Here is an 18,395-nt window from a genome sequence, read left to right on the forward strand (position 1 = left end):
TAACTTAGGTAACAAACAACAAGAAAAGAAATTTCGTCTTTATCCAAGGGGGCTGGCGGGTGGAAAGAGGAAGCTATTACAACTCAAAGCAAATCTTCGGAGCACAGACAAGAGCCAAAACTGGGACCTGTTCAAACGATCTCCGATACTAAAGAACTCTCCCCCTCAAGACAGCTTTACAGAACGTTAATATGGAGTTGTAAGTTAAACAAACATACACACACAAAGAAAACAGAAAATATGTAGATTCCATTTTATACATCTTTTAGTTGGGTCTATTACAAATTACTAATAAACTCTTTTGGTAATCGGTTCATTAGTCATTCAGCTATAAAGCCAACAGCCCTCTGTCCGGGTTTAGTTTTGGGCCCATACTTCGCCTCGCCTTGTTTTGTCAGAGCTAGGTACCAGGCAGGATTCAATGTGGATTGGTAAGAATTGTACTTCGTTCCAAAAATCTCTTTGAAGACGCACTCCGGGTGAGTTGGACTATTCTGTTGAAAATAAAGGTGAAGTTAGTAACGATGAGACAAGATCGAATACAAATAGGAGAAAATACCTAGCGATCAAGAGTTGTTGTTAATTTATAATTGGGTAAGATTTACAGTCTCCTATCTCTTTGTCGTCTGTCTATGACTTAGTCCCTTTGAATGGCAAGAGATCGCAACTTTTTTACTGTATTTTATTGGCTGGATTCGAGGGGTCTCACTTATGCCCCATGGTTTCTCCCTTTATTAAGATCAAAGACTCTGTCGCCACTTTTACAAGAAAACTTGCATACTTTTGAGATGTGAAAGTAAAAATTGACCGAATTGCCGTTCCTCACAATGGCTGGGGCTTGATTGTCTGGAAGAAGGAGACGTACCCTCGGTTAGGTGTCCGTTTAGTGTAAGAACTTGGATATCGTGGAACATTAAATTTTAAACAATCACCCGTCTGACTTACTGTACTGTACAACTCTCCCTTGGTGTTCATCGCGATGTAATTTCCTGATACGTTTCCTCTCAGCATCACTTCAGCTGTCTTAACCGATTCCATAGTGAGAGTAGCTACAAGATAGTAAAAAAAAAAAAAGATACTTGTAACTCAGTTTAATCCTTTAATTCTTTCCCAAGATAACGGCTGGCTTTTTAAACGAAAGTTTGCTGTCTCATCCACGAGTTTCCACGTCATTCAGCGATTTCTTTCGGGTTTGACGTAGGTTTATGATGTAAAGGAGCATGGAACACCCACCTCCTTCCCCCCCGCCCCCCCCCCCCCCCCCTTCTTTCTTCTAACACTCACAGTTGGCCGGCCAATATAATGAAACTTCAGTTAGAAACCGCTGGCACTAAAAGGAAAACTAAGCTTACCGTGACGGTTATATGTCACAGTTTACAGCAATGGTACAATCCGCATCATGTCTGGCATCTAACGAATGTCGAGGGCATTTTCTTGTCCAGGGTAAGACCAGGAAAGATTACATTGGCCAGCGTTTTCGCCTCAGTGATTGAATTTGTCAAGAAATATCTGGATTATCCGGCTAAAGTTCGTTTCCTAATTTCTCTGAGTACCAAAATGAAAGCACACTAAGCTTTCAGTGTATCTTTGGCCAGTATTTTCCGGCGATTTAAAGCTTGTATTTTGCATTTAAAAAACTTTGAGAGGGTATTACTGAGGAAAAAGCGGAGTAAACCTGGTATGAATGGAAACATCTTTTGAGTGGTAGTGAAAATGGCTTTCAAGACATTTCATTGTTCTTAGTGCATCGATCGACGAGTCCACGAAGCGGGGCGAACTACTTGATTTAAGAGCTTTTGATGAGTATTTAGATCACTTGGTATTATAAAACCAGCGGTATCCCTGTTTTCATTACATTTTCAACCTGTGACGTGCGACTTTCAGGATATGCCTACCGCACCTTATCAGGAATGTTTGCAATCACAAGAATCTACCGAGGGATTGTTGGTATGGGCTAAAAACGATTTCAGTTTGAATTTATGGGCTTAGAAAATGACGGAAATATGTGACAAAATAAGAACGTGAATAATGAACAGCTTCCGTGAAATGTACGTAGAAAACGAGATTTTCTTTTTCTTGTCTAAAAATGACTGAACGATGGAAATTTCTTACAATTTGGCAAGTTCCTGCCTTTTAGTTTCAAGATGTAAATTCATTCGAAAAAGATAGAACGAGTAAGTAATTGTCTTCCTCTGGCATTTGGCTTTTGTCTCCGACGAAACTTTTATTGAAACTGAAAAATGCGTTAGAAATAAAGTTCAAGGAAACAGTTCAAAAAAGGAGATTAAAAAAAAGTCTAGTTTGTTTAAAATTGTCCATCACTGACAACGAATGAGGTAAATGCACATCCTTCTCGGTTAAAAATTCAAACTATGGACTCAGTTCTAATGGCCTCAAACGGGCATTTTGTTTTCCGTTGGGACTTTCGAAATGCTAAACATCTTTCAGTAGTATTAACTAATACAGTATTAGTCGATGATTTTTGTAAACAACGCCGGCGCGAAATACATTTATACATATATGGATATCGCAAAAGAAAAAGTAAGCTCGTATCCTGTTTCACAACTTTTGTTCCAAATTCACGCAAGGAAAACAAAGTAACATATTAACTTTGTCATTGATTTACTGTGTCTGATTCGTTTTCTTTCCCTTTCAAGGAGATATTCCACTCCCGTTGGATAGTTCACTGGGTTCTCGTAACCTAGTTTGCTTTCGCACGGGAGGGGTCCCATGTCAATCGATTTAAGTACCCTGCTATTGATTTGAACAAATTGGTAATTTAAGCCGTGTAAAGAATCACAAAAGAAATGTCTACTTACTATAACGATCGTCACTGTCCCGGCTTCCCTCAACTCCACTCTCTGTCACTTTAAGGTAGAAACCGTGTCGACATTTCAAACGGGTTTCACGTGAATAACTCGCTAATGGCTTGCTCATGCCGCTATGTATGGAACTGAATTTACAGGTTCTGATATGCAAATAATTTCTTCAAGAAAATGTTGTCGCGATCCTGCTTGGTGCAAGAAGTGGCGTTTCACTTTTGCTACTATTAAAAGCACGTGGACGGCGCGTAATCATGACTTTGCAAAGCTTCCTTCGAGATTTATATTTTCTTATGTGTGTCTTCGTCCCCAGTCTCTCCTCCGCCTTATGATACCTTCTTGAGTCATGATGTACCCTAATAATGGTCAAATGAACCTTTTTACGCCCAAAAGTGACCAAGAACGAAATTTCTCCGCACAATATCGATAATAGAAAGGTGATAAGGAGAAGGAAGAAATCATATTTGGTGCGAGGTTTAATTAAACACCAATTCCTTAGAGTGTAAGAAAATTTGTAGCAGACAATGAGGAGAATTGAATTGATTTCATGGTCTTGGGAGTAAGAGAATCAAAGGGTGACAATGATTTATTCTAAGAGAAAATCAATTAACAGTGAATATTCTCTTGTCTATTCCTAGCAAAACTTGAGCTGTCACTGAGATGAATCTTCAATAAGCATTTAAGTGCATAACTCCAAAGAAATGCCATCCAATGACTCTGAAAATCAATCCCATTTTGGCAATGCAGAACGACGCATCATTCATATATCGACATCCGTTCATCTATTTATTGAATTGCCTATTTATCACAGCCAATAATTATTTTGAAACATCGTAATAAAGTACAAAAGTTGATGAAATTGATGCTGATTTATTAAACACTGCTTGGTAAAAATTCCACGGCTCTATGGCCGCGTGCAGATTTGGGTCCAGGTTTTGCTTTGCCATCATTTGTCAGCGCTAGGAACCATCCAGAGTGGGGTTTGGACTCAAAAGAGCTGTAACCATTCGTGTGCTGATGTTCTTTGAATATGCAGTCCTCCAGCAAGGAATTCTGTTCAAAAATAAATTAAATAATAAAGTGGGATATTTTCGTTTTTCTTTCGTCACAAGATACATGCAAAGTTATCAGCGTGTACATTGGCCGAGAAGATGTTAATTCGACATTTGCGTTGAAATCAAAAAATTATCTCGTTGATGAGAAAATGCAATGTGATGAATCATTATTTGCAAAATTGTCATAGTCTACCTTGACCCGCCCTTCAAGCTAACTAAATATATAATTTTTAGACTGTTGCAAATGTCCGAGTAATCAATCATTTTAATTTCAGGTGAGTTAGATCGATTAACTGCTTATTCACCCCAGACTTCCCAAAAGGACACTGGAAAACCCATACCAAAAATTCACTCTTTTCCGACAAGGTTATCGAAAAGTCCAAACTTGATTTCCCAGGCCATTATAGCACTTATTCGTTTTTGTTCGTTTGTTTATAATTCCGGAAAACTGTTAAATTCTCTTTCGATCTACTATCAGTGATCAGCGAAGGGTAGGCGCCTTTTCCTGTTCCCTTCCTCCCCCCCCCTCCCCCCCCGTTCCAAAAAAAAAAAAAAGACTCATAAGCTCAAAGGGTTGTTTAACTCTCTTTCCCCCCCCCCTTTTTTTTTTACTTAACGAAGGAGAATGAAGCTAAGAGACTGGATCCACCTAGTTGGCTTTATAATTATTTCCGTGATAATCCTATATTGGAGTTTCATTTGGATCATTCACGATTCTGGATGCCGGTAGGATAAAAATTAAAAAGTCCTCGTTTACACTGATGAACATTCCACGGGTTGTAATTCGTTCTCCAACAAAACATTGAAGCAGTGAACAAGGTACATGCGACACTATATTGAAGAGACTATATAATTGGAGTCTAGAAGTTTTTAATTAGAAAATGATTCCGGTTCAAATGGAGAATTTAGCCTTTCAGTTAGCTTGACTCCTTTCTTGCAGCTTCGAGATGGCTTACGAGGAAGTGAGACAGTAAGTGAATACTCTTTCGCATATTCATCATTAAAATTACATGAAATTTCTACTTACATACGTTACGATGTTTCCGTTACTGTCCATTCCAATGTACTTATTGGATACCTCTCCACGAATCACGACTTCCCCAGGACCAACAGAAGCCATTTGAAGGGTAGCTGTAGAGTAGATAAACAAAAGCTTTATTTAATAGAGTTTTGTCTGTAACTTATGTATGAAATGGAAAAATGGAACCACAACAATTTACCGATTATTATCATTTTTTTTAATCGCGGCTCCATTAAGTGACGATTTACCCCCCCACCTTCACCCCCTAGGGCGTTTTATCTTTTCCCCCTTTCTCTTTCTCAAAGTTTTAGGAAAAAGATTGCATACGAAAGGAAATCAATTTTCTAAATTGGTAAGTATGTTCCATTTTTTCCCGACAGACTTCCCAACCCTTCACCTAACACGCTGTACGTTATGAGCGCGATATCAAAGAAAGTCTTCATGTCTTGAACAGAAAAAAAAAACTCTTTGCTTTCAGTTGTCACCCATGACGCGTTAGGTTAGCTGTGAAGTCAATAGTTATGCTTTTATACTTTCCATTTACCACCTACTCAATCAATAATCTAACATGTAAAAACTTGAAAGTTCTGAAGATAAAAATTAGTAGCGTATAGCATGAATAGTCTAAGTTTTCTCTAAGTTCGTTTTCAGGCTTTTTTCAAGCTCTAACAAGAGCCAATTTAAGGGTTTCTGACTCCGTCAAAGTAAATGAACAGATTTTACTTTTGATGGAAATGTTGATGTTCACTTGAACTTAACTCTCAGCGATAAGGGATTGGTCATATTTATCGGGGGGCTAAAGGATTCTGGGGGACTTGCGTGGTTTTCAGGAGAAACGGAACGGAGAGAGGATATAGAAAATTGACTGCCAGCGAGGGGATGGGGTTCATCAGAATACTACACAGGGGGGGATGGGGGGGTAAATCAGGAAAATCTTTCGACCTCTCCCCTTCCACCTCCCCCCCCCCCCCCTTGCCAAGTTATAAACGATGGCCAGTCCCTAATTAAAATGATTTCTCGCCCCATTTTAACTTGTAGCTACCACTAAATACTCTCAAACGACCCACTCTTCACATCTTATGTAACAATGGTAGGACAAATACGTTCCGAGTTGCGCTGGCAATTGAGCCCAATCATTAGGGCTGTGTTAAAAGCTTATCAGGTTGGCCTTATGGACATTTGACAAAGAACTGACGAGGTCTCAATCTGTTACGTGAAGTTACCCTAAAACATAAGCTGGCAACGCCAAACTGCTATAACAAGATCACTTCAATGAGAATCGTCCTTGACAATTAACCTAACTTTTACCGGCTCAACTAGCTTTCCAGCTTCATTGAAGATTGAATCAATGGTGGAAGATTGCAATAGTTGTTTGCCTCAAGACTATGTCTAGATTTAACGTAAAGAATTCCACTCACTGTAAACATCATTATCATAATCTTGACTTCCCTCCACCAAATCATCAGTCACTCGAAGGAGGAATCCTTTTCTGGAATGCAATTTAGTCCTACGAACTACATTGGTTGTTATCTGTTGAGAAGTCATCTTGGAAACGTTGATGATTTAATCTCGGCAAACTTCTGCTTGTGCAACAGTCAATAATCTTTCACTTTCAGGAGCGAATATGTTAACTTTTTCAGTGCATATCAAATAGTTTTTTTATATCTATGAACAACACTTAGTCCATCTTTTGCGAATTACATCAGTTTCCAAAACGAAATTCCAGCCGTCGCCCACGGACCATTCCTGACTTGATGACTGTGATGCGATTGTTTTCTGAAACGCTAACCGAAATTTACAAAAGCGGGGAGCACATTCTTTGAAAAATAATGATGCTTAAAATAATACCTGACTGCAAAACAAAGGAAAGAAAATTGTAGTGAAGTGAGCTGATTTGCATGTTCCATTACCCACTCAGGCGTGGCGATATAAGTGTGTCTGGGTGCAGCGTACCATTATAGAGTCTTTAAGAGCCAGCCTTCTGTAAACATGAACGTGGTGAAATGAGAAAATGGCAAAGATGAAGCTTCAAACAAATTAAAATTGTGGATAGTAAGAGATGAAGGAGATCGAAACGGATTGAACTTGGAAAATTTTGTCTACATTGTTGTTATGTATTAAACAAGACTTTGATATTTCTAAAAATTAACTTTGTATCTAACATCAATCAAGATAAGATCGCTTGAGAGGTTACTAAGTACACCGACACTTTGAAGGAATCGACAAAGTCACGATAGTCAGTCAATCTCAGCAATTATTCTCAATGATAAGGAAACCTCACCGAGGCAAACAAACACACCAAAGAAATGAGATTGGAGCGAACAGGAACTTAGATAACAAGGATGGAAGAAATAAATACCGACTGCATATGGCGGCGAAGTTAGATAGGTTGAAAGAACTATTTGTAAGGTGCACGACCCAAAACGTAGGTGTCTAGAAGAAGGTGGTCAGTACAACATTTTTGTGTTCGTAGAAAATTTTCTCTGGTGTTCGGAACCCAGGGGAAAAAAATAACCAAATTTTCTAAAGTGGACATAAAGAAAAGTTGTAATTAATTACAAAGAAAGAGGAAACTAGTTTGATGAAGATACAGAGAATTTAAACGGATTTTCGCCAAATAAAAGCCATACAGTAACTGCTTTCACACAGACAGTTTCTTACCTAAAGTGTTCTTCAACGAGAGGCGTTTCCGTAGATCGAATAATACAATGATATTTTAGCCCATTAAAAATAAAAAATTTTCGCAATTAATTTTGCATAAGAAGCTGCCAGAAGCCAAGCCACACACGAAGAGTCCGTCAACAATTTTTTTTTTAATTAATTGTTTTTTGTTGGAGGGGAGGAGGGGGTTGGGTGGGAGAGTGGAACGAGAGTCGTAAGCTTGGGCTTAATGTAAGAAAGATCGAGGTTATTTACATTTTATACTCTCAGCTATTTCTGTCTCATTTGGAAGAGTCTGACACACTAATGAAAAAAAAGACAGAATGTTCGTGAATATTCAGCTTAGAGCACTTTTAGATTGGTTATCGTAAAAACCAAAACCAAACTGATCTCGACGGCCGATCGGAAGAAACGAAAATACCTTTAAAAGCAATTGAGAACTCACAGTAAAAACCAAATATAACCGGAATGCCAAAAGCGCGGGAAAACGTTGGCAACCAAGTTGTGATTGGTTTTAGTTTTGCATCTGATTGGTTGAGACAGTGGCGCGAGTTTTTCTGGGTCAATCACAGAGCCACAGAGCGAAGTAAAGCAGAGCCAATGCAATCTCGGATGACATTCGTCCGCTCTAAGCTCGTAAAACACCGATTACTGGTTACTCGGTGGGAGACGAAGGATTTTGTATTTTAACCGCGGAAACGAACAGGGTTTCACAAAAATCTTGCGGAAAAACAGATTTATCGAAGTTTATAATAAGTCAACTAGGACTGAACAAAGTAAACTAATCGTTAAGCATTTTGACAAATAATCAAAAAATCACTTTGATTTCGAAATCTGATAATTACTGCTTATTAAACAAAAGCATTGAAGTGCTAAGCGCCCTGTTCTTAATTTGAAATGGTAATTAAATCAAGTACTGACAGAAAAAATTACCGCAAAAATAAGTCATTAAGACGTTGCCAAAGAAGGCTTAAGTTAACTTGCTTAGTGGTATTTTTAACGTCACCAGACTAAAAATGTCGGGAAAGAAAACAGGAATAGGCAACAAGGTCATTTGACTAAGAAAAAAACACTCGAAAATTGCATGCATTTTAATACCTCTCTTATATGAAATGTTTTTCTTTAAAGATTATATTTTCATTCAATCTAAAACAGCACGAAATTAACAAAACAATGAAAGAGCTTAAGAAAACTAAAATAGCTAAAAAAACGAGTCCGGAAATACCAAAGGAACTTTGTAAGAAAATTTTTGTCTTCTATCATTTTGAGAAGTCAGAAGTTGCACAATATCAGTTGTTCCTGTCTTATCGCTTCAAAGGGTAAAGTTGTTATCGGTGAGCTCCTCAATCCATCTTTCTGGTGATATTGAGTATTAAAGTTATGGCTTATGCATAGATAGGAAATGTCGTTCTTAGAAAATTGAAAATTACTGCTAAAAAAACAACAACAATGTAATCCCAGAATTCGTCTCTTGTTTATCAAATTGGGCATTTTTTATCAGCAAGGACTTAAGGTTGTCATAATCCGTGACGAAATCATATATTTTGCAATTCTGTTAACGAATTATATATTTTATTAATCTACGAGTTTAATGTTCTTCCAGCTGAAACCGGACATTTTCAGCTTCAGCTGCATTCAAAAACAAGAGATTACTCATGAAAATAGTAATGTAATTCTGTAAACAGTAACAATTATAATAAAGACAATAGCCATCGAAAATGAAATTTTCAAAAGGCTTTTTCAGTTTCTTAAACGCCATAGAAAGTCCTTTGTAATCTAGAGAAAAAATTCTCATCTCATCTGATAAAATCTTATTAAAATACACACCACGTGAATAGGTTTCAAAATGGCTTCTACGCCATTGCCATTCTCTAGTTCAAATATTTGCATATTCCATATTAAAACTTCTATTTCTTTTGTCTACAGTTTTCTTTGAGGCATAATAAATGCAATTCTATCTAAGAAGTATTCATACATTTTAGAACATATTTATTGAACAGGCTAAGAAATTAAAGCTATCGTTTCTTAGCGAAAGATTGAATCGATTCCTCTATACCACTTTCTGGCATTTTTGTTGGCGAGTCGAAAGCTTGTAAAAACACCTGCTGAATAAAATCAATTTTTGCTCACACGCTGTCAGCGAAATCTCAAACAAGAGGATTTCAGTGTCGAAGACGCTTCTAAGCTGAACATTTTTTCTATTGAAATTCAACGACTGGCCATTCGAAATCAAATTGTTGCTCTCGAGTCATATTAGAGCCATTAAATTAAGGGGATGTAATAAAGTCACAGATCTGCTTCGATCTTAAAGTCGAAACAAAAGGTAAACACATCAACCAATTTATACAAAAACCTCTTTTTCTTCAGTGTGTGCGGCTGTCTTTAAGCTTATCGATTCCTGAAGTTCATAGCTTCCCTCGTTTCGCTTTTTCAATCGATATACCAAAAATATGAGCAGAACTACAGCGCAAGCTGCTCCTGCGAGAAGCGCTACGAGAATCTCGATCGTCACAAATCCGAAGAGAGTTTTTCTCTGTTCTCTTTCGTTCGGATCTTTTTTCATCTTTACATCGCTCTCTCCCTTTGGAGTCGTTTCTTTTGTTTTGGGTCGGTTTGTGGTCAGTTCTGCAGGATTTATTATCGCTGAGCGACTAAGTAACTCGCTGAAAGTTTGAGCAGCGAGAATTTTGGACGAAACAATAGACGTTGGATGAATTGAGCTTTTTACGACCCGTGTTGTAACTACACCATCGATGCTGGCTCCCATTGTGTGAGGAGTACTGTATTGCGAATTAATAGCGACAGTCTCGCTCGAATTTCCGTCATATTTTCTCGTTGGTGATGTGTCAATCTTGACCTTACTTGGCGAAGCGGATAAAACATTTGCTCGTTTGGTCTGTTTGAGGGCACGTGTCGATGTGATGATAAATGTCTGTCCAATTTCTGTAGGATCCACACTATTTTGCACGCTCAAACTTTCATTATTTTCGACGTCTCTCTTTGATATCTTCCTTTCTTTGATATCTTCGTTTAAAAGTACAATTCCTAGTTTCGCCTCGCCTCCGTCGTTTGTACTTTCGCTGAGAGCCGTGTTCAGGGCTCCGATTTGAACAAGCTTGCCTTCGAAACAACCAGAAATTAACAAACTACAGACGACAACTCGGAAAACCCTTTCAGCAAGTTCCATACTTCAATCGACAACACGCTACTCTGAACGATGTCATAAATAATTAACTCATCTCTCGTGCGCCTTTCTCAGTTTTTTCCCTCTCTTCGTCAAATGTTGGTCGATTTCCGACAAGCGTTGACGTGCGTTTGAGCTGAATGGGTTTAGCGCAGTGCTTATCGCGGTTTCGACTTCCTCTGTGAAAATTTCACTCTTGAACCGTAGCGTGTTTACATTCTGCGGTTGCCTCTTGTAAGCAACAGAGCGAGAAATTGTCTGAGCAGAGGTCGCGTGAAACTTAATAGGCTCGGCATGCTCCGTAACAGACGAACAGAATTAAAAAAATTGGACTGTCACAATAGACCATAATGCTGGGGTCGTTTCGTGCAAACACTTTAAGAAGGTCGACTACTAAATCTTTTGTTATGCTAATCGAATTGTTGTCCACTTTCGCTGTGACTTTCGGTTGAAGTTTTCACTCTGTTTATAGTCCTATTACAAATATCCCTCATCTTCCTTAATTCGTCTTCCATTAAAGTGGAAAAATTCTTCGGAGACAAAAATAAATGTTTTTCTTTTTGATGATTGACGTGAAGGCTTTTGAATTTTAAAATCACGTGTAATATCAACATACATCAGGAATATTCAAATGCGGCCCAATTTTGCTTGTATCATTCATTCGAGGTACGCTTAGGTTTCTATGGAAAGAAAACCTCGCGAGGCAATTGCATGGAACGTACTCTTTTTTTTATTTTTACAAAGAGCACCAGGGCTACACTTTAAAGACCATAAAACACGACTCAAAATGCTTTTAAATATTATATCATTTATGTTTCGCGCATCTTGATAAGACGTTCACAGCCTCTTAAAAATTTATGATCTAATCAGAGCAGCAAGAAACGATAAATAATTTATGATGTAGTCTATTGTAAACATAACCATCGCCAAATTATTAAGAATGTGTGTTTTCTAGATGTTAACTAGTTCCACGGGCGTTCTCTTCTTCTACGTCATCTATCTATCCATTTGTTATCTTTCTTTTTATGGGGGGAATGGTGGGGGCTTTTTCTCTCGCGGATAGTTGAGTCCAGTGAATAATTGATATGATTTATTTTCTTAATACTGTAAAACACCTGGATGTCAAAATTTTGTCGTACCAAACAAGAGTAATAATATCAACAAAAACCTCAAGTCTAATTTCAAATGAACCGACAGACATCTCGACGAAGAACAATTAAATTATTCCGCCTATGAGAAGAAAAAATTACCAGAAAACGTTAATTCGTATCGACCGATGAGAAAAAAATTAATTCTTCATTCCCAGGCCTTGCTCAATGATCGGCCTGGGAGCGTATAGACGTATGGGACGATTTCAATGCTACATCTTCACCTGTTTTGTGCGCCCGCGTTTCTCGAGAGACTTTAAACGCAAAAGTGACGAATCAAGTCATGTTATGTATGACATTTTCACTTACGCTTGCGGCGTAGTTGTAACGTATAAGGCTCTCTTTTGTACTAATCTCAGGCGAGATGTGCCCCAGAAACTATAATTTATGATATTTATTTTCGCCTTTACAAAGCATAATTAAAAGCCTACTGCCTACCGCGTTCTGAGATTCCAAAAACTAATTAAACAGTTCGAAAATTGTCCTCAACTGCGTTAAAAATTAACGTGTAGACGCCACCATTTTAAAAATAACACGGTAACCTGGCCACACTCTTAAAACCAGGAGGCGCGGTTCATAAGAAGCTGTTGCTTCTCTGGTTTTCGCAAGAAAGAAAAAAAAAGAGAGAAAGAGAGAAAATTATTCTTTTAGCCAAGAATTCGTTTTGGTACAACTAAATTATTCTTAAGTTATTCAAGGGACGGTTATTCACTATAGATGAGCCTATTTTTAGTATTTCACTACTGATCGTTAAAGAAAGGCGCTGAGTATTGGTTGTTTCAGTTTTAACTAGTTCAAAAACAGATTCAAAGAACAGATAATAATGAGAAAAAAATCTTTATTTTAGAAATAAAATATATATTTTTTGTTTCAAAATCGCATACAATATTGTTCATACATGGAATTGAAAATCCAATGAAATGTGAAAATCAAATCTTTAATTTAAAATCATGTCATGCGATGACCGTGATTAATATTTCTTTCAACTGTGTGTGTCGTTTTTTTTTTTTACCATAATCAGACATTCTTCGAACTAGAGAAGCTCTAATAAAGACCATGAATTTTGGAAGAAATCACGCGTAGTAGAGATGAAAAAATGGAAAATGAAGATAGAGCAATTTTCCATTGAATGTCTAAAGTAATCCAAGAACGCACTGGATTTCACTTACTTCGCTCTGTGATTGGTCCAAAAAAAACTCGCACCACTCTCTTAACCCGATCAGATGCGATACTATAACCAATCGCGACCTGGTCACTCGCGTTTTCCCGCGCTTTAGGCTGAATGGTTGCTTACTTTGAGTTCTCATTGGCTAGTAAATGTATTATCCTTTGTTTTGATTGGCTGAAATCAAAAAACTTGATCGAAACACGCCATACCAGTAACTTGCACCACATTTGCAGCAAATCAAAAGTAAAACTAAAATTAATCGCCGTTTCGCCGAGTTGCCCGCGCTCCAGGTTCTTTCAATTTTTTTAACTTTAAGTTCTTGTTGCATCTTTTTGATTTGTTCTTATCTTCCGATTAGTCATTTTGATTCCTCTGGTTTTGGTTTCATGATATTCGATCGTGAAAGGCGCTCTACATAAATGAATCATAATATCAATATTCACAATTATTGAAAGCTTGCATTATATAAATGTTAATGAATACGTAGATGTCTTTACAAAATTGTGATTATTCACCGTGTTGAAAGTTCAACAAAGGTTAAGCTTCAAACAATACTGCAGTTTTCCTCACGATAAACTTATCGGTTTAGCCCTTTACACTCTAACATCAGTATGCATATTCTCTATACTGTTCTCTATACATTTCCTAAGGCGCTGACAAGGAGAATTTGTTCAACAATCAAGTTATTCTTATGACCTCAATGTGTAATCGAAGGTTGATACAGTCAGGAGAAATTAGATGCTAATCACTCTTAGGGGTTAAAAGGTCAATCGCGCGTTTTCTAATTTTCATTACCACTGATGTCTGGCTCTCATACCGTAATCTGCAAGTTCAACGTTTCAACCTGTGTCGTATTTTGCGAGCGAAATCCAATCAAACAACTGTATAAGTCAGCACCTCACTTATGCTATTTATCACGTCCTCTTCATTTTTTGCCTTCTCTTTTTCTTTTTCCTCATCAGGGGCAGAAACATCAGTATCCTGTTCCTCTGTCTTTTCGTGGACTGGCGCCAAGTTATCATGTGACAAATGGGATGTCTTTCTCCCATTGGTTAAAGTTACACTGGCACCATGATTAACCTGACCCAGGTCCTGGCTCAACCGAGTGTCCGAGGTGGTCTGGCTCGAAGATGTTCCCGCATTACAAACGTACCGCTCGCCCATTTTGTGATTGGCTGTTTGAGTGTTTCTTTCTGGTCTAAAAAATATAATGTAAAGTTTTGGGATAAAGATACATCCCATGCAGGCAAACGCTGCCACGAACAAGGTAAAAGCGACCACAAGGGTGCGGTTGTTTCCCACAACAAAGCGATACGTTAGAATAAACGCCACGAGAAGGATGCAAAGAGCTATGGTGGAGAAACTCAGGGATTTTGCCTCGTTGAAATTCTCGGTTAATCGTCTCTCGCGGAATGCTAAAAGAGTTGCTAACACAAGTACAGTTACAGGATAACAGAAAGCAATAATATGAGAAGCTGGAAAACTTTCGTAACACTCAAGTAATCGCGTGTTATCTTCTTGGTTCCGAAAACGAGCCACTGTTGAGGCTGTTGCTTGCCATGCGATTATCAAAATTCCTTGAATCCCAACTACTACGCCCACTTCAAGAAGCTGTAGATAATTCGTACTCATGCTAGTAACACGTGAGACCGCTGACTGAAGTAATTTCGTCGAAGTGTTCGACTTGGCCAAGAAAAAAGCCGAGTAGAACACACAAATTAACAGCAGTAACACACTGACAGCTGTGCAAGAACTATTAGTTGGTTTACTTGTTACTTGAACAATGGCCAAGATAAAAGACAGGTACAAAGTAACGAAGAACAGAGTCAGGAGATACAGACCGGAGTCCATAACAACTGGTGTTTTACGCTTTTGGTACAAAATAACTGTCACAGTGGTCAAGATAACGATGCCAACGACCCCAAGCGTTATTAAAGCAATACCGGCGGGGTCGGACGATTTAAGGTAGACTACCGGGCGTAAAACACATTCAGTTCTTTCCTCATTTGCGAAATGGGTTTCTTTACACGGCGAGCAATTAGTGGAACCCGACTTTGAGCTCACAGTGCCTTTGAGACATTTTTGACAGTTCCAGCAGCATTCTGATTGGCCAACCACTCGTTCACCTGGTCGGCACACACGGAAGCAGGTGGACAGCGGCTTCTTATTTGAATTCCAGTTGATCAAGCTTTCGTTGACCTTAAAACTTACAACATGATTCTCTTTACTCCAGTACCCAACTTCAGCGTATTCCAGGCGTTTGTCTTTGTTTAGTTGAAGATTTCTTATGACGTACTCACTGGCAGTGCGTTCGCCATTTCGGTTAAATTTGACTCTGTTGAAATCAAATCCTTGGAAATGAACCCTTGACGCGGACTTGAACAATTTCTCCGGGGTAACAATCTGTGAGCTCGCGTTTGAACACTGTTCTGGCGAATACGACTCGTTGCAAGTAAAAATATCATGCAATGCATGGCCTACAACAAAAACAGCATCTATAACATTAGCTACGAAATCTTTGCCGATTTCGTGGCCTGAGGGAAGCACTGCGTTAAGACTGCATTTAGGTGTCGTGGGTTGCAACGGATCAGAGTATGATCTGAGGGTCGTATGGCAATGCAAACTTTCCTCCAAGTACTCGGTAAACCACGAATTATTCACAGCGTCTCGAACTGAATATTCCCGCACAAACCTTTCGAATCCTTCCACCTGTTTTGAGCGAATTGAGAAGCTGAACAGTCCCAGTAGCATAGACTGGCTCACGTTCAAATTGGCCATCTCAGAACTGAGGGAGCTCCATCCATCACTCACTACCCAAGTGCGATCTGAAACCTCCATATTTTCGGCCTGTTTTAACAGTCTTTCTCCTTGTTCGAAGTAACTAAAGACAATAACAACTTTCGCTCGCTCCGCAGTTTTTAACTTGTTCATTGTATCTGCAATTTGCCTGTCGGAATTAGGTGAACCAAATGCGACGTATTCATCGTTGGCAATACAAACATTCAATTTTTTAGCTGCGGTTTTAAACGCGGCGGCCCCCAACTTCCCGTAGTCGTCATCACTCGCGATTAAAAACACGTAGTTCCACTTAAAATAATGGACGAATTTCGCGATTGCTTGCGCTTGAAATTCGTCCGAAGGCACAGTTCGGAGAAACGAGTTGTAACGAGTCTTATCACCGAGAATACGGCTCGTCGAAGCGTAGCTTATTTGCGGAATGCCGTACAAACCCAGTAACCTTGCCACTGGGATCGAAATCCACGAAACTGCAGGACCGATAACTGCAGAAATTCGTCGATCTCCTGCGCGGGAATCGCTGCTGTTTTGACAACAATCGTCGCGCGATATGCAAATCGAATTCGGTCGATATTTCGAAACGATTTGTATGGCATAACTCATCGATCTAGGGATACTTTCGCATGTGTCCTCAATTTGGTACCCAATAGTTTTGTTTGGCAAAAGCGAAGTCGAATTGTTGATCATGTCGACCGCGTATATCATTGCCATCATCCAAGTGATTCCGTCAGGTTTTAAATGTTCACACTTTCCACCTTTCTGCGACGTTATCGGGAACAATCCCTTTAGCATTACATCGCCATCTTTCCTAATCCACTTGTGCTCATTGCTATGGAATTGCTGATGAGTAAACGCGAGGAAATGGAGGGTAAAAATTGCTCGGATGAAACAGTTGCCAACGAAACAGGTTGAAATCCCCATTGTTTCCGAACTCAGTGAGTCGCGCTACCCACAGTCAAATCTTCAATCACCTAAAGAAATTAATTGTTTCTGAAGACATGAAATCGCGTCTTACAAGCTGCCTGTTTTAATTTTTTCCGGTTTTCTTCTCCCAACACTGCAGCTGTCGATTTCGTTGTCGCGTGTAAACAATGGAATAGAACAGGCAGTGGGCTATACATACAACAATCTGTCATTTCATCATGATCAAGTCAATGACCAGCCATACATGTACAAATTTTCTGACGAACGATCTTAGATCATTCGAGAGCAAATGTTGACCGCAACGGACGTACTTATTACAAACTTCATAGGAACGGATTTTTAGAATCAAAAAAAGGCGCCCCGTTAAACCTCCGTGGTTTAGCACAATGTTTGCTAATTAAAATACAAATTTGAATGGTGAAAAATTCATTTCTTTTCGACTAAGTAAATTTTTAAGTGTCATTAGTAACCGAACAATGTTCGTTTCTACCTTGACAGAATGTAAATAATATTAACGATAGCTTTTTTTAATTTAGTTCTCTCCTGAATTGCCTCAGAAAGGTAAACTTCACTGATAATTCAACGAAGAGTACTGCTAGTAAATTATTTTATTCTTTTGAAGGAGAACTCGGCGTTTGGCATGGTTAGAAAGATTGATTGTAAAACTTGTAGTCTTCTATTTCATTTTTCAATATTTCTTTCCCCAAAGAAAGCCGCTGTTAGTCTTGACGAGATAAGCTGTCAAAAATACATGCCAAAAATTGGCGCCCAAGTGATAGCCATAGTAATTATTATCATTACCTCGCAAAGAGATTCGTTTAAAAAAAAAAGCAAAAAGAAAAAAAAAAACAAATTGCCGACTCCTCTCGAAATTTTACTTCAATCTCTGATCATAGAGAGGTAAAATTAACACCTTGTTCTGAAGGATCAAAAATAATTATGTTTTCATCAAGGGAAAAATTGGCAGCTCAATAGATAAATAAATATTCCAGGCCATGTTTAATAAGTGGGTGAACATTTTTCAGTCAAAAATAATTGTCATATCTTTGAGTGACAGTCGACTAATATGATAAATGCATTTTCCACCTGTCTCACTGTTTCCTCTGGGCCAGCGGCTTGACGATAGATTTCAATATTTATTTATTGTTGTATAAAAAAAATCATTTTTCATCCAAAATGCATGAAGTCATTTTGCTTAGCACGACTTTACGTGATCAGCGCCTATTACAGCTAACCTCTAAAAAGATATCTCTTCGAGAAAACTTTATAAAATTTGCAAGGGTTATATTTGCATTTTAAATCTTCTGATCTGATTTCGCTTGAAACGGGTTTCAATTAGATAAAATTGAACGCGTTAGCCCTTCATGTGACCCCTAACACTGTCTAGCATCTAATTTCTTCCTTAAATATCAGCCTTGAGACACATATTAAGGTAATGAGAATAGGCGAATTGATCACCAACTGAAGAAGCTCTTAATAGTTAAGCAAATTTTCCTTGTCAGTACCTTAGGAAATGGATATAGAGAACTAAATGGAGAATATCCAACATAACAACTTTTAAAGTTTCTTTATTCCATACAATTTCAAGATAAGGACGCCTACAAGAATATTATTTA

General features: G+C 38.4%; 4 protein-coding genes across 4 annotated transcripts; all 4 read right to left on the reverse strand.

The window, feature by feature from the left end:
* Positions 1 to 247: 247 nt before the first annotated feature.
* On the reverse strand, positions 248 to 3,130 carry LOC113677996 (fibroblast growth factor 1). The gene is made up of 3 exons (XM_089209194.1): positions 2,820 to 3,130; positions 946 to 1,049; positions 248 to 494 (listed from the first exon to the last, which is right to left on the reverse strand). The coding sequence occupies exons 1-3, from the start codon at positions 2,935 to 2,937 to the stop codon at positions 321 to 323; spliced, it is 396 nt and encodes a 131-aa protein (XP_089065320.1). The 5' UTR covers positions 2,938 to 3,130; the 3' UTR covers positions 248 to 320.
* Positions 3,131 to 3,672: 542 nt separating this feature from the next.
* LOC113677999 (fibroblast growth factor 1) lies at positions 3,673 to 6,879 on the reverse strand. Its single transcript, XM_027194869.2, has 3 exons — positions 6,317 to 6,879; positions 4,905 to 5,008; positions 3,673 to 3,875 (listed from the first exon to the last, which is right to left on the reverse strand). The coding sequence occupies exons 1-3, from the start codon at positions 6,441 to 6,443 to the stop codon at positions 3,696 to 3,698; spliced, it is 411 nt and encodes a 136-aa protein (XP_027050670.2). The 5' UTR covers positions 6,444 to 6,879; the 3' UTR covers positions 3,673 to 3,695.
* A 2,230-nt stretch (positions 6,880 to 9,109) lies between these two features.
* LOC113677991 (uncharacterized) lies at positions 9,110 to 11,300 on the reverse strand. The gene has a single exon (XM_027194862.2). It carries the CDS (start codon positions 10,744 to 10,746, stop codon positions 9,901 to 9,903), a length of 846 nt encoding a protein of 281 aa, XP_027050663.2. The 5' UTR covers positions 10,747 to 11,300; the 3' UTR covers positions 9,110 to 9,900.
* A 1,412-nt stretch (positions 11,301 to 12,712) lies between these two features.
* Positions 12,713 to 17,165, reverse strand: LOC113678004 (extracellular calcium-sensing receptor). Its single transcript, XM_027194874.2, has one exon. The coding sequence runs from the start codon at positions 16,774 to 16,776 to the stop codon at positions 13,933 to 13,935; it is 2,844 nt and encodes a 947-aa protein (XP_027050675.2). The 5' UTR covers positions 16,777 to 17,165; the 3' UTR covers positions 12,713 to 13,932.
* Positions 17,166 to 18,395: the final 1,230 nt, after the last annotated feature.

The sequence above is a fragment of the Pocillopora damicornis genome, chromosome 1, assembly GCF_964200805.1.
Source record: "Pocillopora damicornis chromosome 1, jaPocDami1.2, whole genome shotgun sequence".
In the NCBI taxonomy this organism is placed as follows: Eukaryota; Metazoa; Cnidaria; class Anthozoa; order Scleractinia; family Pocilloporidae; genus Pocillopora; species Pocillopora damicornis.